The sequence below is a fragment of the Xiphophorus couchianus genome, chromosome 4 (assembly GCF_001444195.1).
Source record: "Xiphophorus couchianus chromosome 4, X_couchianus-1.0, whole genome shotgun sequence".
In the NCBI taxonomy this organism is placed as follows: Eukaryota; Metazoa; Chordata; class Actinopteri; order Cyprinodontiformes; family Poeciliidae; genus Xiphophorus; species Xiphophorus couchianus.
Genome location: NC_040231.1, coordinates 33,959,453 through 33,980,650, shown reverse-complemented (window position 1 = coordinate 33,980,650; position 21,198 = coordinate 33,959,453). Strand labels below are relative to the sequence as shown.

The 21,198-nt window shown below is 41.3% G+C and overlaps 1 protein-coding gene and 1 long non-coding RNA gene across 4 annotated transcripts in view; one reads left to right on the top strand and one right to left on the bottom strand.

Moving 5' to 3' along the window:
* The first annotated feature begins 1,523 nt into the window (after positions 1-1,523).
* On the top strand, positions 1,524-21,008 carry LOC114143145 (uncharacterized). Its single transcript, XR_003595173.1, has 4 exons — positions 1,524-1,848; positions 7,214-7,217; positions 16,630-16,636; positions 20,999-21,008. It is a non-coding gene; the product is annotated as an uncharacterized LOC114143145 (long non-coding RNA).
* nadsyn1 (NAD synthetase 1) overlaps positions 2,925-21,198 on the bottom strand; it is a 28,657-nt gene continuing 10,383 nt past the window's right edge. For 2 of the 3 annotated variants that reach the window (XM_028014869.1, XM_028014868.1), the window contains 8 exons: positions 14,988-15,156; positions 14,661-14,796; positions 12,814-12,920; positions 11,747-11,878; positions 11,547-11,616; positions 4,619-4,747; positions 3,879-4,055; positions 2,925-3,591 (listed from right to left, as the gene is read on the bottom strand). In XM_028014869.1, the coding sequence (XP_027870670.1) occupies positions 3,535-3,591; positions 3,879-4,055; positions 4,619-4,747; positions 11,547-11,616; positions 11,747-11,878; positions 12,814-12,920; positions 14,661-14,796; positions 14,988-15,156 (977 nt within the window). In that variant the 3' untranslated portion in view covers positions 2,925-3,534. The remainder of the gene's footprint in view (positions 3,592-3,878; positions 4,056-4,618; positions 4,748-11,546; positions 11,617-11,746; positions 11,879-12,813; positions 12,921-14,660; positions 14,797-14,987; positions 15,157-21,198) is intronic. The other variant, XM_028014870.1, reaches the window with a different exon arrangement.

Below are 21,198 nucleotides of genomic sequence, written 5' to 3'. Positions count from 1 at the left end.
CAAAAAAAATTAATAAAAAATGGAAAATGGCTAAAAATGGAAATCAAATGTCTGTGCCTCATCTATAGAGACTATTGTAATTATTTCAAAGTGATTTTGAGCCATTAGGTCACATGACCTGGAAGCTATTGAATAAAAACCCTCAATTTTGACAAAACAAATTAATAAAAAATGGAAAATTAATCAAAAATGGAAATCAAATGTCTGTGCCTTATCTATAGAGACTATTATAATTATTTCAAAGTGATTTAGAGTCATTAGGTCACATGACCTGGAAGCTATTGAAGAAAAACCCTCATTTTTGACAAAAAAAATTAATAAAAAATGGAAAATGGCTAAAAATGGAAATCAAATGTCTGTGCCTCATCTATAGAGACTATTGTAATTATTTCAAAGTGATTTTGAGTCATTAGGTCACATGACCTGGAAGCTATTGAAGAAAAACCCTCATTTTTGACAAAAAAAATTAATAAAAAATGGAAAATGGCTAAAAATGGAAATCAAATGTCTGTGCCTCATCTATAGAGACTATTGTAATTATTTCAAAGTGATTTTGAGTCATTAGGTCACATGACCTGGAAGCTATTGAATAAAAACCCTCAATTTTGACGTAAAAAATTAATAAAAAATGGAAAATTAATCAAAAATGGAAAACAAATGACTGTGCCTTATCTATAGAGACTATTGTAATTATTTCAAAGTGATTTTGAGTCATTAGGTCACATGACCTGGAAGCTATTGAATAAAAACCCTCAATTTTGACGTAAAAAATTAATAAAAAATGGAAAATTAATCAAAAATGGAAAACAAATGACTGTGCCTTATCTATAGAGACTATTATAATTATTTCAAAGTGATTTTGAGTCAGTAGGTCACATGACCTGGAAGCTATTGAAGAAAAACCCTCATTTTTGACAAAAAAAATTAATAAAAAATGGAAAATGGCTAAAAATGGAAATCAAATGTCTGTGCCTCATCTATAGAGACTATTGTAATTATTTCAAAGTGATTTTGAGTCATTAGGTCACATGACCTGGAAGCTATTGAATAAAAACCCTCAATTTTGACAAGAAAAACTAATAAAAAATGGAAAATTAATCAAAAATGGAAAACAAATGACTGTGCCTTATCTATAGAGACTATTATAATTATTTCAAAGTGATTTTGAGTCATTAGGTCACATGACCTGGAAGCTATTGAAGAAAAACCCTCATTTTTGACAAAAAAAATTAATAAAAAATGGAAAATGGCTAAAAATGGAAATCAAATGACTGTGCCTTATCTATAGAGACTATTATAATTATTTCAAAGTGATTTTGAGTCAGTAGGTCACATGACCTGGAAGCTATTGAAGAAAAACCCTCATTTTTGACAAAAAAAATTAATAAAAAAATGGAAAATGGCTAAAAATGGAAATCAAATGTCTGTGCCTCATCTATAGAGACTATTGTAATTGTTTCAAAGTGATTTAGAGTCATTAGGTCACATGACCTGGAAGCTATTGAAGAAAACATTATATTATTTAATATTAAAATTATTGAAAATATTGTATATGACTTTAAAATTTTATAGATGCTATTTTGGCTCATGTAAAAGCATGAATTAGCAATGACAATTAGTTAGTTGGTTACAATTCAAGGCATTTATTAACATTTCTTTGATAGGAATGTTTGGTTCGGTAATTTGTTGATAGTCCCTAAGTGAACCTTCGGGCGCTGCGGCCGGGAGCGATAGAGAACCGCTGGCCGACAGTAACGTTCATAAATCGGATCAACCTTGAGCTAAACGCCGCTTACTCCGCGGAGCTCGAATATCGAATATCCAACTTGAAACTAACTTCACTGCGGTGTTTGACCGAAGCTTGGACTCCACCTCCAGCAGCCCGGCTCGGTTCGGACCGCAGAGGTAGCTGAACCCCCACAATACATTCACTGAACTGCTGGACCGAATCGGGCTCACCGCAACACTACACACATACCAGGAACACAAGGATACATATGTACAAGGACACATTTGAAAAATATAAAAGCCTGCAAGTCAGAGATCTGCCGCCTAACTTACTTGGGTTTTTCGGAACATTGGCCAAATGAAGGAGTGGAATTAGAGTTGGAATTTGAATCTTTCTGATAATTGACTGGTTGTGGTTCTTTAAGCTTTTGTTAATGTGCTTCAGTCATCTTACCTGGTTAAAACAGTTAAACCATTCCTCTTTACATTTCTTTCTGGTGTACGGTTAGAAAGCCGGCAGACGTTGGAGCCTGCGATATGATCCTTGGTCATCATGATGGATGGAAGAGATGGTCTGAACTTCCTCTGGTCCTGCTTTGTATCCATAAAGCCTCCTTTTCACCTTAACTTGGTATCACAGTTGAGGTATTGTTTGAGGTTTTGAGATGCTAATCAGCTTTTCCCATTTGAAAATATATGTACAAATGTCCAAAAATAGAAGTAAAAATCCTCCAGTTGCACTTCATCCAGAAACTGGATTGTAATTGTCCAAACAGCAACAATTAAACGCAAAAGTCTGGAAACAGAACTACCGGTAATCAAAACTAAAGTATCAGAGTTGCTGTAATATTCTGAGCAGCACAACTCTAAAATTACAGCTATAAATATTTTTTCCCAGCAGCCACCCCCATTCCTAAACATATAAGGGCAATATTGGCATGTTTAACCTTGCTACCTGTTTTATATCAGATAGATTTTAAGATTATTTTAACAACTTCTAAAGTTTAAAATGGGTTGGCTCCCAGAAAGTACAGTGTTCAGAATTTTAAAATCAAATAATCAGTTGCTATTAAATGTCCCTCGGACTTGACTTAAGCACAAAGGATGTGGTGCTTATTCTGTTGTTACTCTTATTGTTGGGGAATTAAAAAGTGACAAACTTATGGAATAAAAGAAATCATCACACAGGGCTCATCTCTGTTCTTCTCTGATCAGGCCAACCAAGAGATTTATTTAGCACATCTGCGTACACATTACAAATTCAACAGCTACAATAAGTCTCCTGAAAATATCCCAAAATCATCAGTGGTAACTGTAACTTTAATTTCAGCTGTAAATAAAAAGCATAATTTCAGGATAATGTACATCAGTAATGCAGTGAGTTATGCTGCATTATTAAGCTCATTAAGAGTTGTGTAGCTGAAAAAAAGTCAATAACATAACACTGGGATGAATCTAAGCTGTGGTAGCATCCAAGTAATAACAGTTTAAGATATAGAAAATGTTTCAGAACCATAACCTGACGTGGCTCTGTGTGTGCTAACATGGAAGACACTGATGGATACCAGGTGCAAAAGCTACCTGAGTCTTTATAGTTAGCTTTCTGGTTCAGAACAGAAGTAAGCAGGATATAACTCTGAAAATCCAATGACACTTGTCATTAAAATGCTTAACACGTTTTTAATGTGTTCAGACATGGTGAGCTCCTGAACTTTTGAAACAGCTGAAGGAAATGTGTTCTGGATTTGAGCCACTGCAGAGATACAAACACACCCTGGACAGAGAGAACAGGGCTGTGGAGTTTTTCTACTCTTCAAGCCTTCCCTGGTCCCCGTCAGCTGGGCTTGCTGGCATCTGGGAAATCTGCAGAAAAATGGAAAGAGGAAAACACACCTAAAGATAAGATTACTGTGGAAACTACTGTTTTTATCCAGTGTAAGTAGGACAGTCAAATAGACTCATGTTATATACTGAATTAAATAGAGCTTTTGTACTCATTAATCACTCAAAGCACTTTAGAGCCACATTCACACACTGACAACTTGTGCTTCAGCACAATTTGCCTAATGTCCAGGGCCCATATGTGGCCCTGGACACTCTGGCAAAAGTTATCTCCACTGATCTATAAGAAGGTCATCGTGTTGTGTTACTTGGTTATCAATACACTGGAATTGCCAGTTCCAGTGTGTGTTGTAGAGGAAAGGTCGAAGGTCAAAGCGGTTGTCATCAGGACTGTAGCTCTCAGCATGGTAGGAAGGAGTCACTGTGGTCATCTTGTGGCGGTTCACCGAGTACATCCTGAAGAAGTGCTTCACCTTCTGGGCCACCTGCACAAACAAGCAGCTGTGTGAGTCCAGAGGAGCCAAACTGATGCAGAATGCCTTCCAGCAGCTGGTGGGATTAAAGAAACCCTGAAGATTTTAGGAGTCAGATTTTCTTGTAATCTATTAAAGTAAACACTAATGGTATTGCAACTACACAAAAACCATTTTGTTCCAAAAGGGACATTTCCAAACCCTAAAATGAATTAACCAAATAATTTAAAATGTCAAGAACTAGAAGGGTTCATCCAGGGTTCATACCTTTAAATGTCCGAAATGTCATATTTAATTTGAGGTTTGTTTTTGTTGTCTGTCCTTATGACCCCTCTGACATCTGCTGACTGAGATATTCACCAGACAGATGCACTAGCCTCATTTTCAGCAAGGTTTTCTGTTAAACTTCATGTTTTGTTAAAATTCGACATTGGAAATTCATCCTTTTTGCATCCTGCTCTTTGGTTGATGCAAATTAAACTGAAATTGGACAAAGCAAATTTCCTGTAATATAGTGCTTTCAGATCCTTTGTGTTGTGCAATGTGCACACTAACCAGGTTAGTAGCCAACTAACCTGAGTAGGTGAAAGGACATCCCTCCACAGATGAATGAGCTTACAGAACATACTGAAGGGTCCACACTTTGAGATCTTCCGCAGCCTTCCAATCACCGATAACTCAGAATACATCATTCCCATGTCTGACTGAGGAAAGAAAAGAAACAAGAAAGTCACACATTTAAGCCACATCAGCAAGACTTGTGATGGAAGTCTTTCAAATTGAATTTCCAGTTTAATCTAAGCAGACAGAAGATATTATAGACATTTAATTTAATGTGATTGGAGAGACGAAGGGAAAACATGGATAGACTGGCAGTGAGCACCACACTGATTGATTAATCTGCATTTCACACAACATTGCACAAATCTTTTGCTTTGTTCAGTTTAAAGAAGTAAGAGCTGAGGACCAACGGCCCTGCAGTGAGTTCCCAGGTGCTAAGCAGATGGTTATCAGATTATAACTGGTTTATGTTTCATTTTTACAAACATGCAGTATTTGATGAATGACACCAACTATACAGGTTACACCCAACCCAAAGAAATCTGAGCACAGAGGGACACGTCGTCAGCAACAACAGTTCAGTTTCTAGTTTATGGGAGTAACTTACCAACATTTCATACACACACACCAACAAACAGTTCATAAGAGGTTTCTTTAGATTGACAGTGATTTCTAAACAATTCACGGTATCTAAGGTACTATTAAAACATTTATCACCCAGAATCTTTGTTTCTCCTTCAGGGTTTCCCCCAGAAAACTTGCCCCGGTGGTCGGGGAACTAAGATGGCTCACCAGCGGTCCACTCTGTTTTTGTATTAAAAGCCGTTAAGTTGACAGGAAAAGTAAAAATATTACTGGATAATTATATGTTATGGGAAAACATCACCAGTGAAAAGCTATTTAAACCCACAACTAGTCTTAAAAACAACTACCGTAATCAAAAAATACAATTATAATGAATATCAATTACTTGCACTTCTGTTTAATCCAAATTAAGCCAGCAGCTCCATCAGGCCCCCCAGGGGCCTGTGGGTTTAATCTTTGTGTTTGAGCTCTGCTTGTTCATAAATACAAATTAGTAAACTGCATTTATAACTTATTGCTTTTTAGGTTGGCCAATTAAACTACTCCCCCTCCCCCTAACACAGAAGCTGTTAGAAGTGGTGATGTTTTTAGCAGCAAGAGGAGCCCCTAGGTCAAATTCTGCTCCAGGCCTCATATAGGACCGGTGTTATGCCGAGAAACGCATGCCTGCCGAGAATTGCATGCCCTGTTGCGGGAGCGCGCATCGCTCTAAACTTTTGTATATTGATGAGAAAACGGACTGAAATATGACCGAAGAGGAAACTTTTAAAGATATTTGTAACATTACCACGTTTCTTAAGCATGTAATCCATAAAACGGTGGGTTTTATTTAGCAGATTAATTGAAATAAATACAGTTTTTATACCATTATTGAGACATATGAATCAAATGTTTTTCAGTCAGTGTCTGATAAAAAATGTTCTCCGCAGATGGTTTGAAATTCCCCAATTTTTCTTTTAACACCATAATAGCTTAAAGCATTACAAAGCAGAAGCCTGTTATATAGAATATTTTATATCATCCTTTACTGTCCAGTCTATTAATGTAGGGGGGATGCATTTTAATTTCTGAGCCTGCCAATATTTGCATCCCCTGTCTATTGTCCTGTTGATATGAAACTTACAGAAGTAGCTCAGAGAACAAGTGTCATTACGTAGAAAAGGTAGAATCCCTCTTAACTATTTATTTCTCCATGTTAGCAGGGGATGCATTTTTTGGCAAAGCCTATTATTAGCCTGCCAATATATGCATGCCCTCTCTATTTTCGTCAAATATTATCCTATTGATATAAAACGTATACCAGCAATTCATAGAACAAGTGTGATTATGTAGAAAAAGTTATTTCACTCTTAACTCTTTATTTCTCCATGTTAGCAGGGGTGCATTTTTTGGCAATATGGATTTTGTTCCTGCCGAAATCTGCATGCCCTCTCTATTTTCCTCAAATATTATCCTATTGATATGAAACTCATCCCAGCAGTTGATAGAACAAGTGTGATTATGTAGAAAAAGTTATTTCACTCTTAACCCTTGATTTCTCCATGTTAGCAATGGATGCATAGCAAAAATGCATCCCCTTGGCAGGCTAATAATAGGCTTTGCCAAAAAATGCATCCCCTGCTAACACGGAGAAATGAATAGTTAAGAGGGATTTTACCTTTTCTACGTAATGACACTTGTTCTCTGAGCTACTTCTGTAAGTTTCATATCAACAGGACAATAGACAGGGGATGCAAATATTGGCAGGCTCAGAAATTAAAATGCATCCCCCCTACATTAATAGACTGGACAGTTAAGGATGATATAAAATGTTCTACATAACTGGCTTCTGCTTTGTAATGCTTTAAGCCATTATGGTGTTAAAAGAAAAATTGGGGAATTTCAAACCATCTGCGGAGAACATTTTTATCAGACACTGACTGAAAAACGTTCGACTCATATGTTTCAATAAAGGTATAAAAACCGTATTTATTTCAATTAATCTGCGAAATAATACCCACCGTTTTATGGCTTACATGGTTAAGAAACGTGATAATGTTACGAATATCTTTAAAAGTTTTCTATTCGGTCATATTTCAGTCCGTTTTCTCATCGATATGCGAGAGTTTAGAGCGATGCGCGCTCCCGCGACAGGGCATACAATTCTCGGCAGGCATGCGTTTCTCGGCATAACACCGGCCCTGCATGATGAGTCAAATCCGCTGCACTGTGCTCAGAGATGCGCAACAAACGGGAGATTTAATTTATTGCCGCTAATGTGGCTTTAGTAGCTATTCAGTTTCTGTCTATTGTGTTTTTAATAAGGGGACACAGAAACTGTTCTGGCTGCTCAAGTTTGTTGCTCGAGCTTTTCAGATCTCCGTGCGGCCGCGCGCATTAACTCTGGCTGACTAAGTAGATTAAGCATTTGATACGGTTTGATGCATCGTGTAACCGGAAAAATTATACTAAAAATAATGATAAAATAATATAAAACCAGCGTGAAGCGTGACTACGAGGAGAGCATGAAAGCTCCGCACCGGCTGAACCTATGGAGTGAAAATAGTGTCAAAAAGATTTGTGTGTGAGTAAAATGATCTGTGCGTGCGTAACAGGGTTTGTGCGTGCGTAAAAAGATTTGTGCGTGCGTAACAGGATTTGTGCGTGTGTAAAAAGATTTGTGCGTGCGTAAAAAGATTTGTGCGTGCGTAACAGGATTTGTAAACCTTAAAAATAAAATACATATTGAAAAAGTACACACAAATCACCTGGTACGCACACACAAAACTGCAGTTACACACAAATCCGGTTACGAGTGCACAACTATTTTTGAGACTCATTTCATGCCTCGGTGGAAGCTCCAAGATTTGTGTGTAGATGGTGCATTTACATGCTAGTAAAAGCTGGGACATCTGAGTTTTCTTCGGAACTGTTTCTTTTTTCCATAGTTCAATACGTATTTCTCTCTTTACTTGTCTCGTGGCTTAGACATATTTTTGTGAGAGAAAAATACATATGTCATTACACCCACGTCTACTTTTTAATACTATAAGATTGTTTATATATGAATCCGCATTTGGGACCTATACAACTGTAATTACTTGGGTAAAAAAATTCAACCACTAGGTGGTGGAAGTTTATTCCGCTCTGACTGGGAAAAGCATTCATTCAAACTGAGAGAAGAAACAAGAGAATGGCGGGTCAGCCGAGTGATCGTGTTCATGGTCTACCGTCCGAAGTAAGTGGATGTTAAAATTTGCACGTTTTACTGACCGTTGTAATGCGTATTTTTTAGATTATTTCAGATTACGTTTTACGTTTCAAGTAGTGTGCGTACCAGGTGATTTGTGTGTCACATGTATTTTATTTTTAAGGTTTACAAATCCTGTTACGCACGCACAAATCTTTTTACGCACGCACAAATTTTTTTTCGCACGCACAAATCTTTTTACGCACGTACAAATCTTTTTACGCACGCACAAATCCTGTTACGCACGCACAAATCCTGTTACGCACGCACAAATCCTGTTACGCACGCACAAATCCTGTTACGCACGCACAAATCATTTTACGCACACACAAATCATTTTACGCACACACAAATCTTTTTGACACTATTTTCACTCCATATGAACCTGCATGATGAGGTTAGCGCTGGTTCGTTAATCACTAACACACCGGCCAACCGGGACAATACATAAACTTTACAGGGAAGATAGAGCCACATGCGGGGCATCTTGTTGAGATGTAAAGGTCGCATAATGTTTTGTCCACAAATATAAGTCATTCTCACTGCTCGCTCAACGCGCACCTCTGAAAGCGTGACTATAAGTTATTCCTGTGGTTCACATAGAGATGCGCAACCAGAGCTAACGCGGTTCGTTTTAAACTCTTACCTTGATGTTCTCCATAACATCAGTGTTGTATAAAGTACTGAAATCTCAGAGTCAAGTAAAAGTACAAGTACCTCTCCAAAATATGACTTTGGTAAAAGTCGAAGTCACTGACTGAAATGTTACTTGAGTTAAAGTCTTAAAGTATCTGAAACTTCTTGTACTTAAGTATGGAAATTACTGTAAAAATGGATGTACTCAAGTAATGTAATGAAAAGTACAAGTAAAAAGTAAAACAAAGCAAATGCAGTTTGAATGACATTTTTTATATTTTGGTAAACTTGTCAAATACACTTAAAATAATGTACACAACCAAGTGCAGGCAAAATTAAACCTGCTAATAGATATACCTGCAGGCATCATTTAGTTAAGAAAATTAGGTGCTTTACCTATACAACAAGGTTAACTTAACCTGCTTTACAACTGAACCAGCTTCTTAGTAAACCCTCCAGGACAGAAAATACAAAGTTTTTGTAAACCTTAAGTTTTCCCTTCAAGTAAGGTCAGTGCTGAAAATGAGAAAAATAAATAGTACAGAAAATGCGGCCAACATGAAGAAAAATAGCTGTTACGATTACTCTACTTCACAAATCAGTCAATCCTACAATCAGTAGGTGGTGCACACAACTGGTCATTATGCAAAAGAAAAAAAGAATTGGGAGGGAAATGCAGCTTATTGGCATCTGTAAACCTGGTTTTGAACTTGCATGCCTTTCCTATATTCGTTAAATTTAGTCTAAATTGCTATCGCTATGGCTTCTGTCCCCCCTTGAACAGAGGAGTCTAGGTAGCCTGCTACAGTCAACATTAAGCCTAAGCTAAATACATCACGTGTGGAACTGAAACAATGCCAAACAAAGTTCATTTATGGTCAAGATTTCACAATACAGTAGTGCCTAGTGATCAAGCTATAGTTACTGAAACAGGAGGATTATAACCATTTCATAAGAAGTTACCTCGATGTGTTTCTTCAAGTTGGACGGGGAGTTTTTGTAAGATAGAATTTCCATGTGACTGCTACTGATTGCGAGACTTGCTTTGTGTTTAATGGGAGAAGCGAAACAGGTGTATCCTAATTAAAAGTAAAGAAATCAAGAAATGGCAAAAAATGTGGAATGAAGATAAGAAAGGAAGAAGATTACATGAAGTACAAAAGTCAGTTCAAATTCGAAGCATTAATGAAAGAAACAGAAGAGAAGAAATAATAATTAGTAGATTAAGAGTAGGTCATACCTACTTAAATGACATGCTTTATACAGTAGGGAGGAAAAATAATGATAAATGTGAGAGATGTGGAGAGAAAGAAAATGTAGAACACGTATTGATGAACTGTAAGTCAAATGAACTCGAAAGGGAAGAATTAAAGAGAATAGTTAGAAATATAGGGCATGAATGGAATCTTAAAGGTATATTAGGAAATGAAGGAAACATAACAGATATTCACAAATTAAGGAAAGCATTGTTTATTTATCTTAAGAATACAAAATTAAAAAATAGAATTTAATAGATATGAAGTAATGCTTCTACACACTCATGTACAGTAGGTGGCGGTATGCACCTTAAAGTTGCTTGTGATCCGCCATAATAGAAAAGAAGAAGAAGAAGGTGTATCCTATTGGTGGTGATGAACAAGCCCAGGCAAGCAGGCTACGGACTTTGTTCGGTAGCCTGCTTGCTACTTGCTAATCAGTAGGTGGGATCAAAACACTTGCGTTTCTCTCTCTCGCTTTTTTGTAACGAGTAACTAAACCACACATTGAAAATGTATCGGAGTAAAAGTACGCAATTAAGTTCGGAAATATAGTGAAGTAAAAGTGAAAGTCATCAAAAATTTTCATACTCCAGGAAAGTATGAAGTACTCCAACATATACTTAAGTAAAGTAGTGAAGTATTTTTACTTCGTTACTATACAACACTGCATAACATAATAATTTCTCACTGGGGGTTTATGTAAATATTCATACAGGTCAGCCTGTGTTCAGTTTGAGTGAAAGGAGGCGAGCGGGATCCGCGCTAAGATAACTTCAGCGATACAGAGATAAAGCAGCAGCAGCGCGGGAGGCAACGCAGAGGCGCCAGCTGTGTGATTAGTCCGCTCCCAACTTTAAAAGCATAAACTATAAACCTATAAATCTTTTAGAAATACATCTGCTCCGCAAGTGAAACTCTCAGAACACTGGAGACGCTTGCAATCCGGCTTTAAGATAAAAAAAAAAATTAAGCCATTTTTTCCCCCAATTAATTTTTCTAAAAAAGTAAGTACAGCATGGCGGAACTGAAGACTAAACAGCTTTAAACAGAGGGTAGTGTATCTTTCTGGCTCTTGTACAGAACAAAATTAAAACAGTTTAGATTTTAATCATTTTATGACATTTAGTTTGGATGATTAGGGAGGCCAGTTGCTCCATTACAGCAGTGAAATCTAGTTAGAGAATACAGTAAAAAGAGCTGACTAAACGCTGGCTGTTGAGCGTCAGTCTGTACCTCATCTGTCTGGGACAGCCGTCCGTCCTTCAGAGGCTCCAGTTCAGCAGTGGGGGGAGCAGCCAGAATGCTGCACAGCACAAAAACACATACACAAACTGAAAGACACAGAGGACGATGCACACACACTCCTGACAGGTCCTTGTTTTTTTGTTGTTGTTTTTTTTAAGTGAAACCTTAGAGTCCTGAACTCCTCTCACCCTCTCAAAGAGGTAAGCTGGAACTGTTCTGCACAGTAAGCAAGGAAGCTCTTCAAATCCATCTTGCTGATTCCACCAATGGGGTTTATGTCTGCACTGGAGCAGTCATACTTGGTGAAATATCCTGTAAGGCTGAGCAGAAGAAATTATGTAACATGGGAAAAACAGCATTTTTCCCATGTTACAGTGAAATAATCTGCCAGTGGAAGTAGTACTTTTTCTTTTTTTAAAGGTTTTGTTGGCTCTAGTGGCCTTTATTTGAAAGTAGTTTGACAGGAAACAGGGTAATCAGAGAGGGGGAAGACATGCGGCAAACGTCGCCAGGCTGGGAATCGAACCTACGACCACTGCTACAAGGACTAAGGCCTCAACATGGGTCATGCTTTGCCCCTGCGCCACCACAGCACCCCGAAGTAGTACTTTTTCATAAATATTAAGGAATTATTTATTTAAAACAACTTTCTGTATCCTGTTGAGAAGTTGCTTGTCAATTAGGTTTGTCTTATTTAAAGTGTACTAAGATATTTGCACTAGAAACTAGACCAAAAATACTTGGTAAGATTTTGTGTTTTTGCAGTGCATGCACAGTTGATCTAAAATGTTTCCAAGCTAAGAGGAATTTCTGAAAACAGAATTATTAGGGGGAAACTTAATGATTACACAACAGTTGACTATTTAATATCCCAGGGATTTGTTTATTGATAGATTGTTTCTTCCTCAGATTGATATGTTTTTTCTATTCAAACAAGTTAAAGCCCTGTGGAAACTACAGCTCTGTTCCTGCCTTTTGTCAGAGTCGCTTTAACAGCTTGGTTGTGTACAATCTTTCTGTATTAATGTCTAAAAGATCAGGGAACCTATTTTTGTCCAAATAATTAGATGTTACACCTTTTGCATCCGATTTTTGTATCACGTACAGCAACGGATTTGAGATTTAATCATTTATGCCACAGGCATTATCAGATGAATATAATCTGGATCATTTGTGTGCAGGCCACAATACAAATTATGTGCAGTAAACCAAAGGTCTATGAAGTACCAACCATTCCAGTCATTTGTAATAGTACCTCTCATCGACGTTGGCTGAGCCCAAAACCAGCAGTCCTCCAGGTCTACCGCGGGCCCACAAGCTCAGCTGGGCAAAAAGATAGGCCAAGACCATCCTGACCCGGGCCTGGTGACGGCACAAACACACTTCTGTTCAAAACCTCAAGAGGAATCTCAACTAACAAAATGACTTGCCTACATAGTGGCACATGTTTTACATAAACCCTGTCAGTCATTTCACCATTTTGCATGTTTGCAGTTTTGGTGTCTTCATACCTGACTTTTTCAGGCACAAACAGGAGTCACCAACCAAGGGTGTTTTTGATTAGTCATGCATCTTTTTAAGAGTTTGAGTCATTTTATAAATGCTTAGACAAGCAAAGATGTGGAGTAATTTCTATACTCTACATATAATCTTAAATATAGATTGTAAATTAAACCGGGGGAAAAAATGGATTTTCCTCATTTTTTCCAGTTTAGATATTTCAGTGACACTACTGGCATAAAAATTCCACCAGAAGTCAGCAACAATCCAAGTAATCCACATATAAAGAAACCAAACAAAATTAGCCCCTACGTTAAGTTATGGGTAAATAATTGGAATAGCATTTCAAATAAGAATTGAACATACTTGGTGATGACAACAGCTATTCTTTTCATACATTTATAATTCGCTACAGTCAGGTGATTTACTCGGTGGTTCCAGTGGTTTTGTTTTCTGTCTGAAACCAATTAAGACTTACCTTTGCTGTGTGTTTGGGGCTATTGTCTTACTTGGTAAGACCCACTGTTGTCATCTTTAGATTCTTATAAAGTCCTACATTTCTCAATTCATCCTTCAGTCTGCCAGTACCTTTTGCTGTAACTATGACAGCCAATTGTGTTTCCAGAAGTAGACTTCAATTTTGGCAAGGTGTTTTTTGGGGAGGGTGTTTAGGACCATATCCTCCAGATTACATAAACATTTTTCAGTTCTGCCCTCATCTGACCAGACTATTCTCTTCTACAGAATCCTAATGTTTCAATGGCTTTTCTTTGTGATAATGGCTTTCCACTGGCATTTCCATCATGCAGCCCATATTTCTGGTAGTGCCTCCTTATTGCAGGTCTTGAAACATTTATGAGATGTCAGCTGAAGTTATTTATGGGGATTTTTTGCATCCTGTTTTTCTGCCAGTTATGGCTGAAAGTCTTGTTGGTTTCCTTGACTGAGGGTTGACTACAACAGAAATCCTCATTTCCCACTTTTTAGAGTTTGAGAACTTCAAACTGTCACTTTTAGTTGCCAGGCAAGTTTTTATGTCTACGGACATAAAAGCTACCCTGAAGCTGACCATATGATTGAATTGTTTGAGATTTGGACTGAATTGGATTCTGTATTTTTGAATATGAAATGTTTTGCCATGAGCTTCGAGGTGTTTGATAAGCAGATTAATTATACGGCAAACATTTCGTGTCAGTCGTTGTATTTGAACTTTAATAGTGTTAGTTGGTCCAAAGCAGTTTGAACCTTACTACGACAGTACTCATTGGCCATGTCTATTATCATGCAATAAAGTATTGCTTGATGCTGTAGTTCAAAATGTGGGGGTAATTCTGTTACCAAGAAACTGTGTACAGATCATCCTAACCACATTCACATTCTGCACCATACTTTGAACGTGTTGAACGACATTCTGTCTTCTTCACACCTCAACAGGAAACAAAGTGATTATGAAACCACTCAATAGTCAGAGCTACCAGCATCAGAGCAGGCATTGTGGTAAAACTGTCACAGCAGAGACAGAACTCCAATCCAAGAAGAAGTGCTAAAACATTCAGTTCCGTGATGACTGATAATGAAACAGAGCATGAGGAAAGGTCTCACCTGCACATTCTGCAGAGCCAGGTTCTCTCTGTTGCTTCCACCGTTTGCACAAAACTGCGGCCACCGTCCAGTTACCACTGAAAAGATACCCAGAATGCCTTTGACAGCCACATCTATGTTAATATTCACATGTGTGCTACGAGAGAGACATGAAAAAGAAGAAAAACAGACAAATTTATGAAGAACAAATTTCCTTCCTCAGAAAATTAAGATGTACTGAACAGACAATCTCTCAGACATTGTTCTCAGATACAAAGGTTTGTGTGTTATTCCAAGCTGGAGTTCAAAATATAAAACACAAAATTCAACATTTTGATGAAAGTGTACCTTCCTATCTCCCCAGCCAGGTCCCTGGCTCTGCAGAATGTATCCTGGGAGGAATTTTCACTGGCCATGTAACAGGTGGTAAAGAGGCGAGCACACAACTCCTTTGGGTTCTGCGGTGTGTAGGAGTCATCTCCAACCACTCTGCGAACATCCTTCAGCACCTGGCTGTCTGAAAAGTCAACATCATTTTAAATAAAAAACATGTTTAACAAGAGAACTCCTGTTCTGTTTGGCCCTCTGTGAAAACGTTTACTGACATTACGTTAAGAAATGGACTTTAAGTGAGCTAAGATGAACCTGAGACAGTCGGTGTGTAAACAACCAGACAAATTTTCACTGCATTCCTGGTTTCTACAATGCAGAATGTAGTGAGACGTAAAGTTGTGAAAAGCTCACTCCGTCAGGACTAGGTCAGTGACAGCCACACATCTTCATATAATTTTTTCAAAATGCAAGCAGCTCATGAATGTCCCAAACATAATTTTGTCTCTATAGATATGTCCAGGATAACTGTGGCGACATGTTCAAGTTAAGCATTCCTCTAACTGTCTTTATGTGGCTCTGTAGGTTCAGGTCAGAGTCCATCACTACTCCCAGGTTTCGGGCCTGATCGCTGGTTTTTAGTTGTAATAACTGAAGCTGTGCATTGACTCTAGATCGTTCCTATTTAGGTCCAAAAATAATAACTTCAGTTTTGTTTCTGTTCAGCTGGAGAAAGTTTTGGCACATCCACACATTTATCTGTTCTAAGCATCTGTTCAGTGATTGGATGGATTCTGAGTCACCTTGTGACATCGTAATGTAGAGCTATGTGTCATCTGCATAGTTATGGCAGCTAATATTATTTTCTGTTATAACCTGAGCTAGTGGGAGCATATAAATATTGAATAACAGGGGTCATAGGATTGAACCTTGGGGTACTCCACATGTGACCTTTGACCTCTTTGATGACAAGTTTCCAATTGAAACAAAGAAATCCCTGTTCTTTATGTAGGATTCAAACCAGTTAAGCACTGGACCGGAGAGTCCGACCCAACTCTCCAGTCGATTCAGTAATACGTCATGGTCAACAGTGTCGAAAGCTGCACTGAGGTCCAACAGAACCAGCACTGTGGTTCTCCCACAGTCTGTATTTATATGGATGTCATTGAATACTTTTACGAGGGCGGTCTCTGTGCTGTGGTGAGCACGAAAACCAGACTGGAAGGAGTCAAAGAGGTTGGTTATAGTTAGGAAGCTAGTTAATTGTTTACACTCAGCTTTTTCAATAACTTTGCTAATGAATGGGAGGTTGGAGATCGGCCTGTAATTCTGCATTAGTGATTTGTCCAGATTGTTCTTTTTTATAAGTGGTTTGATTACTGCTGTTTTCAAAGCCTGGGGGAAAACGCCTGATGAGAGCGATGAGTTTACTATTTGGATCAGATCAGTAGCAATAACAGGCAGTTTTCTATTCTCACTGCAGAAATTGTAGTTAGGAGGCGCAGATTCAATTAGTACGATCGGTTCATTATTGTCATTCAACCATGTTTCTGTCAGAAACATAACATCGATATTATGGTCAGTGATGAAATCATTAATTAATAGAGCTTTAGCACAGAGAGATATTGTATTTAAAAGAGCTAGTTTACGTGACTTGGAGGCCAAGAGTTCTTCAGTCTGAGGTTCCTTTAGGCAGGGGAACAGTCTGAGGTTTGAATTAAAACAGCTGTATTTTATGTTTCTGTTTCTTATACATTTTCTTGTAGTGATCCGGACAGGTAATGTCCTGTTCTGCAGTGCCGAGGGGCCAGACACATTCTGGAGTAAGACTGGTGTAAAGATAAAAAGACCCCGGCCTCAGACCTCAGAAACGCAGAGTGATGGATCCTCTGGGAAGTTACAAACTCGTCCTTCTATCACCTGAAGAACATTTCCAGGATTAAAGGACTAATGTCTCATCCAGATCTAGAGAAACTCATCCATGCGTTTATCTTCAGTCGTATTAATTATTGCAACAGCGTCTTCACAGGTCTGTCCAACAAATCAATCAAACAGCTGCAGCTTATCCAGAATGCTGCTGCTCGCGTTCTCACTAAAACCAGGACGATAGAGCACATAACACCAGTTTTTGGCTCCCTGTAGCTCAAAGAATAGACTTTAAATTACTGTTGTTAGTTTATAAGTCACTAAACGGTTTAGCACCACAATACATCAAAGATCTGCTGTTGTATCAACCTTCCAGACCTCTCAGGTCTTCTGGCTCTGCTCTGCATCCCCAGAACCAGAACCAAACGAGGAGAAGCAGCTTTCAGCATCTATGCACCAAAAATTTGGAACAAACTTCCAGAAAACTGTAAAACAGCTGGTTGTGCAGGTTCGTCTTGAACCTGACTTCCTTTAAATCTCGACTAAAAACCCACCTGTTTAGAATTGTATTTGAAATGTAATCAATTACAAATTTACTGATGGAACTTGACTTAATACTGTGTTTTGATTGTTGATTCTATATTGCACTGTGTTTCTGTGTTTGTAATGATGTAAAGCACTTTGAAATGCCTTGCTGCTGAAATGTGCTATACAAATAAAATTTGATTGATTGATTGATTGGTCTCTCGAAATTGTGCTTTGGTTGTTTGTCCTATGTGTCTTTCTATGATGGTCTGGCAAGGCGGTCATTTGGGCCATGGTGTACCCCATCTTCCACCCAATGACCACAGATGATAGGTACTAAGAAAGGACAAGCAGGAATAGATGGTGGATGAATGACTTAACACAAGTACATAAAGGATCTTGTTCTTGTTACACACAAAACTCCTCTGCTCAGAGAGGTCAGGGAAATGTTTCAGACTTTTAGGACTTATCAGTCCGACGTCAAAAGAGAATTATTCTTTGAAAGTTTGTTGGAGGAGAACAGCTTCATTCCTGGTTCTCACTGCTATTTGGCTAAATTAACAACAGACATGCATATATGAGGCACAAGGAAAGATGCTGAACTATGCGGCTTTTCATGAAAAGAGTATTATTTGCTTTTTTTTTCACAAAAAAAAGGAAAAGAACAAAAACAGGGTTTCTGTCAACACCCATCCATCCATCCATCCATCCATCTTCTTCCGCTTATCCGAGGTCGGGTCGGGGGGGTAGCAGCTTCAGAAGGGAGGCCCAGACTTCCCTCTCCCCAGCCACTTCTTCTAGCTCCTCCGGGGGAATCCCGAGGCGTTCCCAGGCCAGCCGAGAGACATAGTCCCTCCAGCGTGTCCTGGGTCTTCCCCGGGGCCTCCTCCCGGTGGGACGTGCCCGGAACACCTCACCAGGGAGGCGTCCAGGAGGCATCCTGACCAGATGCCCAAGCCACCTCAACTGGCTCCTCTCGATGTGAAGGAGCAGCGGCTCTACTCTGAGTCCCTCCCGGATGACTGAGCTTCTCACCCTATCTCTAAGGGAGAGCCCAGCCACCCTACGGAGAAAACCCATTTCGGCCGCTTGTATCCGCGATCTCGTTCTTTCGGTCATGACCCAAAGCTCATGACCATAGATGAGGGTGGGAACGTAGATCGACCGGTAAATCGAGAGCTTCGCTTTTTGGCTCAGCTCTCTCTTCACCACGACGGACCGGTACAGCGCCCGCTTGACAGCAGACGCTGCGCCAATCCGCCTGTCGATCTCCCGCTCCCTTCTTCCCCCATTCGTGAACAAGATCCCGAGATACTTAAACTCCTCCACTTGGGGCAGGACACCCCCCCTGACCCGGAGAAGGCACTCTATCCTTTTCCGGCTCAAGACCATGGCCTCGGATTTGGAGGCACTGATCCCCATCCCGGCCGCTTCACACTCGGCTGCGAACCGATCCAGCGAGAGCTGCAGATCACGATCTGATGAAGCCAAAAGGACCACATCGTCTGCGAAAAGTAGAGATGAGATCCTAAGGCCACCAAATCGGATCCTCTCAACACCTTGGCTGCGCCTAGAAATTCTGTCCATGAAAGTGATGAACAGAATCGGTGACAAAGGGCAGCCCTGGCGGAGTCCAACTCTCACCGGAAACGAGTCCGACTTACTGCCGGCAATGCGGACCAGACTCTGACACCGGTCATACAGGGACCTGACAGCCCGTATCAAAGGGCCCGGTACCCCATACTCCCGGAGAACCCCCCACAGGGCTCCCCGAGGGACACGGTCGAACGCCTTCTCCAAGTCCACAAAACACATGTAGACTGGTTGGGCGAACTCCCATGCACCCTCCAGGACCCTGCTGAGGGTGTAGAGCTGGTCCAGTGTTCCACGACCAGGACGAAAACCACACTGCTCTTCCTGAATCCGAGGTTCGACTATCCGACGGACCCTCCTCTCCAGGACCCCTGAATAGACCTTGCCAGGGAGGCTTAAGAGTGTGACCCCTCTATAATTGGAGCACACCCTCCGGTCCCCCTTTTTGAACAGGGGGACCACCACCCCAGTCTGCCAGTCCAGGGGAACTGCCCCCGATGTCCATGCGATATTGCAGAGTCGCGTCAACCAACACAACCCTACAACATCCAGAGCCTTAAGGAACTCCGGGCGGATCTCATCCACCCCCGGGGCCTTGCCACCGAGGAGCTTTTTAACCACCTCGGCGACCTCGCCCCCAGAGATTGGAGAGCCCAACCCAGAGTCCCCAGGCTCTGCTTCCTCAGTGGAAGGCATGTTGGTGGGATTGAGGAGGTCTTCGAAGTACTCTGCCCACCGGCCCACAACGTCCCGAGTAGAGGTCAGCAGCACACCATCCCCACTATAAACAGTGTTGGTGCTGCACCGCTTCCCCCCCTGAGACGCCGGATGGCGGACCAGAATCGCCTCGAAGCCGTGCGGAAGTCTTTCTCCATGGCCTCTCCAAACTCCTCCCACGCCCGAGTTTTTGCCTCGCAAACCGCCCGAGCCGCATGCCGCTTCGCCCACCGGTACCCATCAGCTGCTTCCGGAGTCCCACAGGCCAAAAAGGCTCGATAGGACTCCTTCTTCAGCCTGACGGCATCCCTCACCGAAGGTGTCCACCAACGGGTTCGAGGGTTGCCGCCGCGACAGGCACCGACAACCTTGCGGCCACAGCTCCGATCGGCCGCCTCGACAATGGAGGCACGGAACACGGTCCACTCAGACTCCATGTCCCCCACCTCCCCCGGGACGTGTTCGAAGTTTTGCCGGAGATGGGAGTTAAAGCTCCGTCTCACAGGGGATTCCGCCAGACGTTCCCAGCAGACCCTCACAACACGTTTGGGCCTGCCAGGTCTGACCTGCTTTCGCCCCCACCACCGGAGCCAACTCACCACCAGGTAGTGGTCAGTGGACAGCTCCGCACCTCTCTTCACCCGAGTGTCCAAGACATACGGCCGCAGATCCGATGAAACGATGACAAAGTCGATCATCGAACTGCGGCCTAGGGTGTCCTGGTGCCAAGTGCACATATGGACACCCTTATGCTTGAACATGGTGTTCGTTATGGACAATCCATGGCGAGCACAGAAGTCCAGCAACAGAACACCGCTCGAGTTCAGGTCGGGTGGGCCGTTCCTCCCAACCACGCCCCTCCAGGTCTCACTGTCGTTGCCCACGTGAGCGTTGAAGTCCCCCAGCAGAACAAGGGAGTCCCCAGGAGGAGCACTCTCCAGTACCCCCTCTAAGGACTCCAAAAAGGGTGGGTAATCTGAACTGTCGTTCGGCCCGTAAGCACAAACGACAGTCAGAACCCGTCCCCTCCACCCGTAGGCGGAGGGATGCTACCCTCTCGTTCACCGGGGTAAACCCCAACGTACAGGCGCCGAGATGGGGAGCAACAAGTATGCCCACTCCTGCCCGACGTCTCTCTCCCTGGGCAACTCCAGAGTGGAAGTATGTCCAGCCCCTCTCAAGGAGACTGGTTCCAGAACCAGAGCCATGCGTCGAGGTGAGAACGACTATTTCTAGCCGGAACCTCTCGACCTCACGCACTAGCTCTGGCTCCTTCCCCACCAGAGAGGTGACATTCCACGTCCCAAGAGCCAGTTTCTGCAACCGAGGATCGGACCGCCAGGGTCCCCTCCCTTGGCCGCCACCCATCACACAGTGCACCCGACCCCTTTGGCCCCTCCCACGGGTGGTGGGCCCATGGGAGGGGGGGCCCATGTTTCCTCTTCGGGCTGAGCCCGGCCGGGCTCCATGGGTAAAAGCCCGGCCACCAGACGCTCGCCATCGTGCCCCCCCTCCAGGCCTGGCTCCA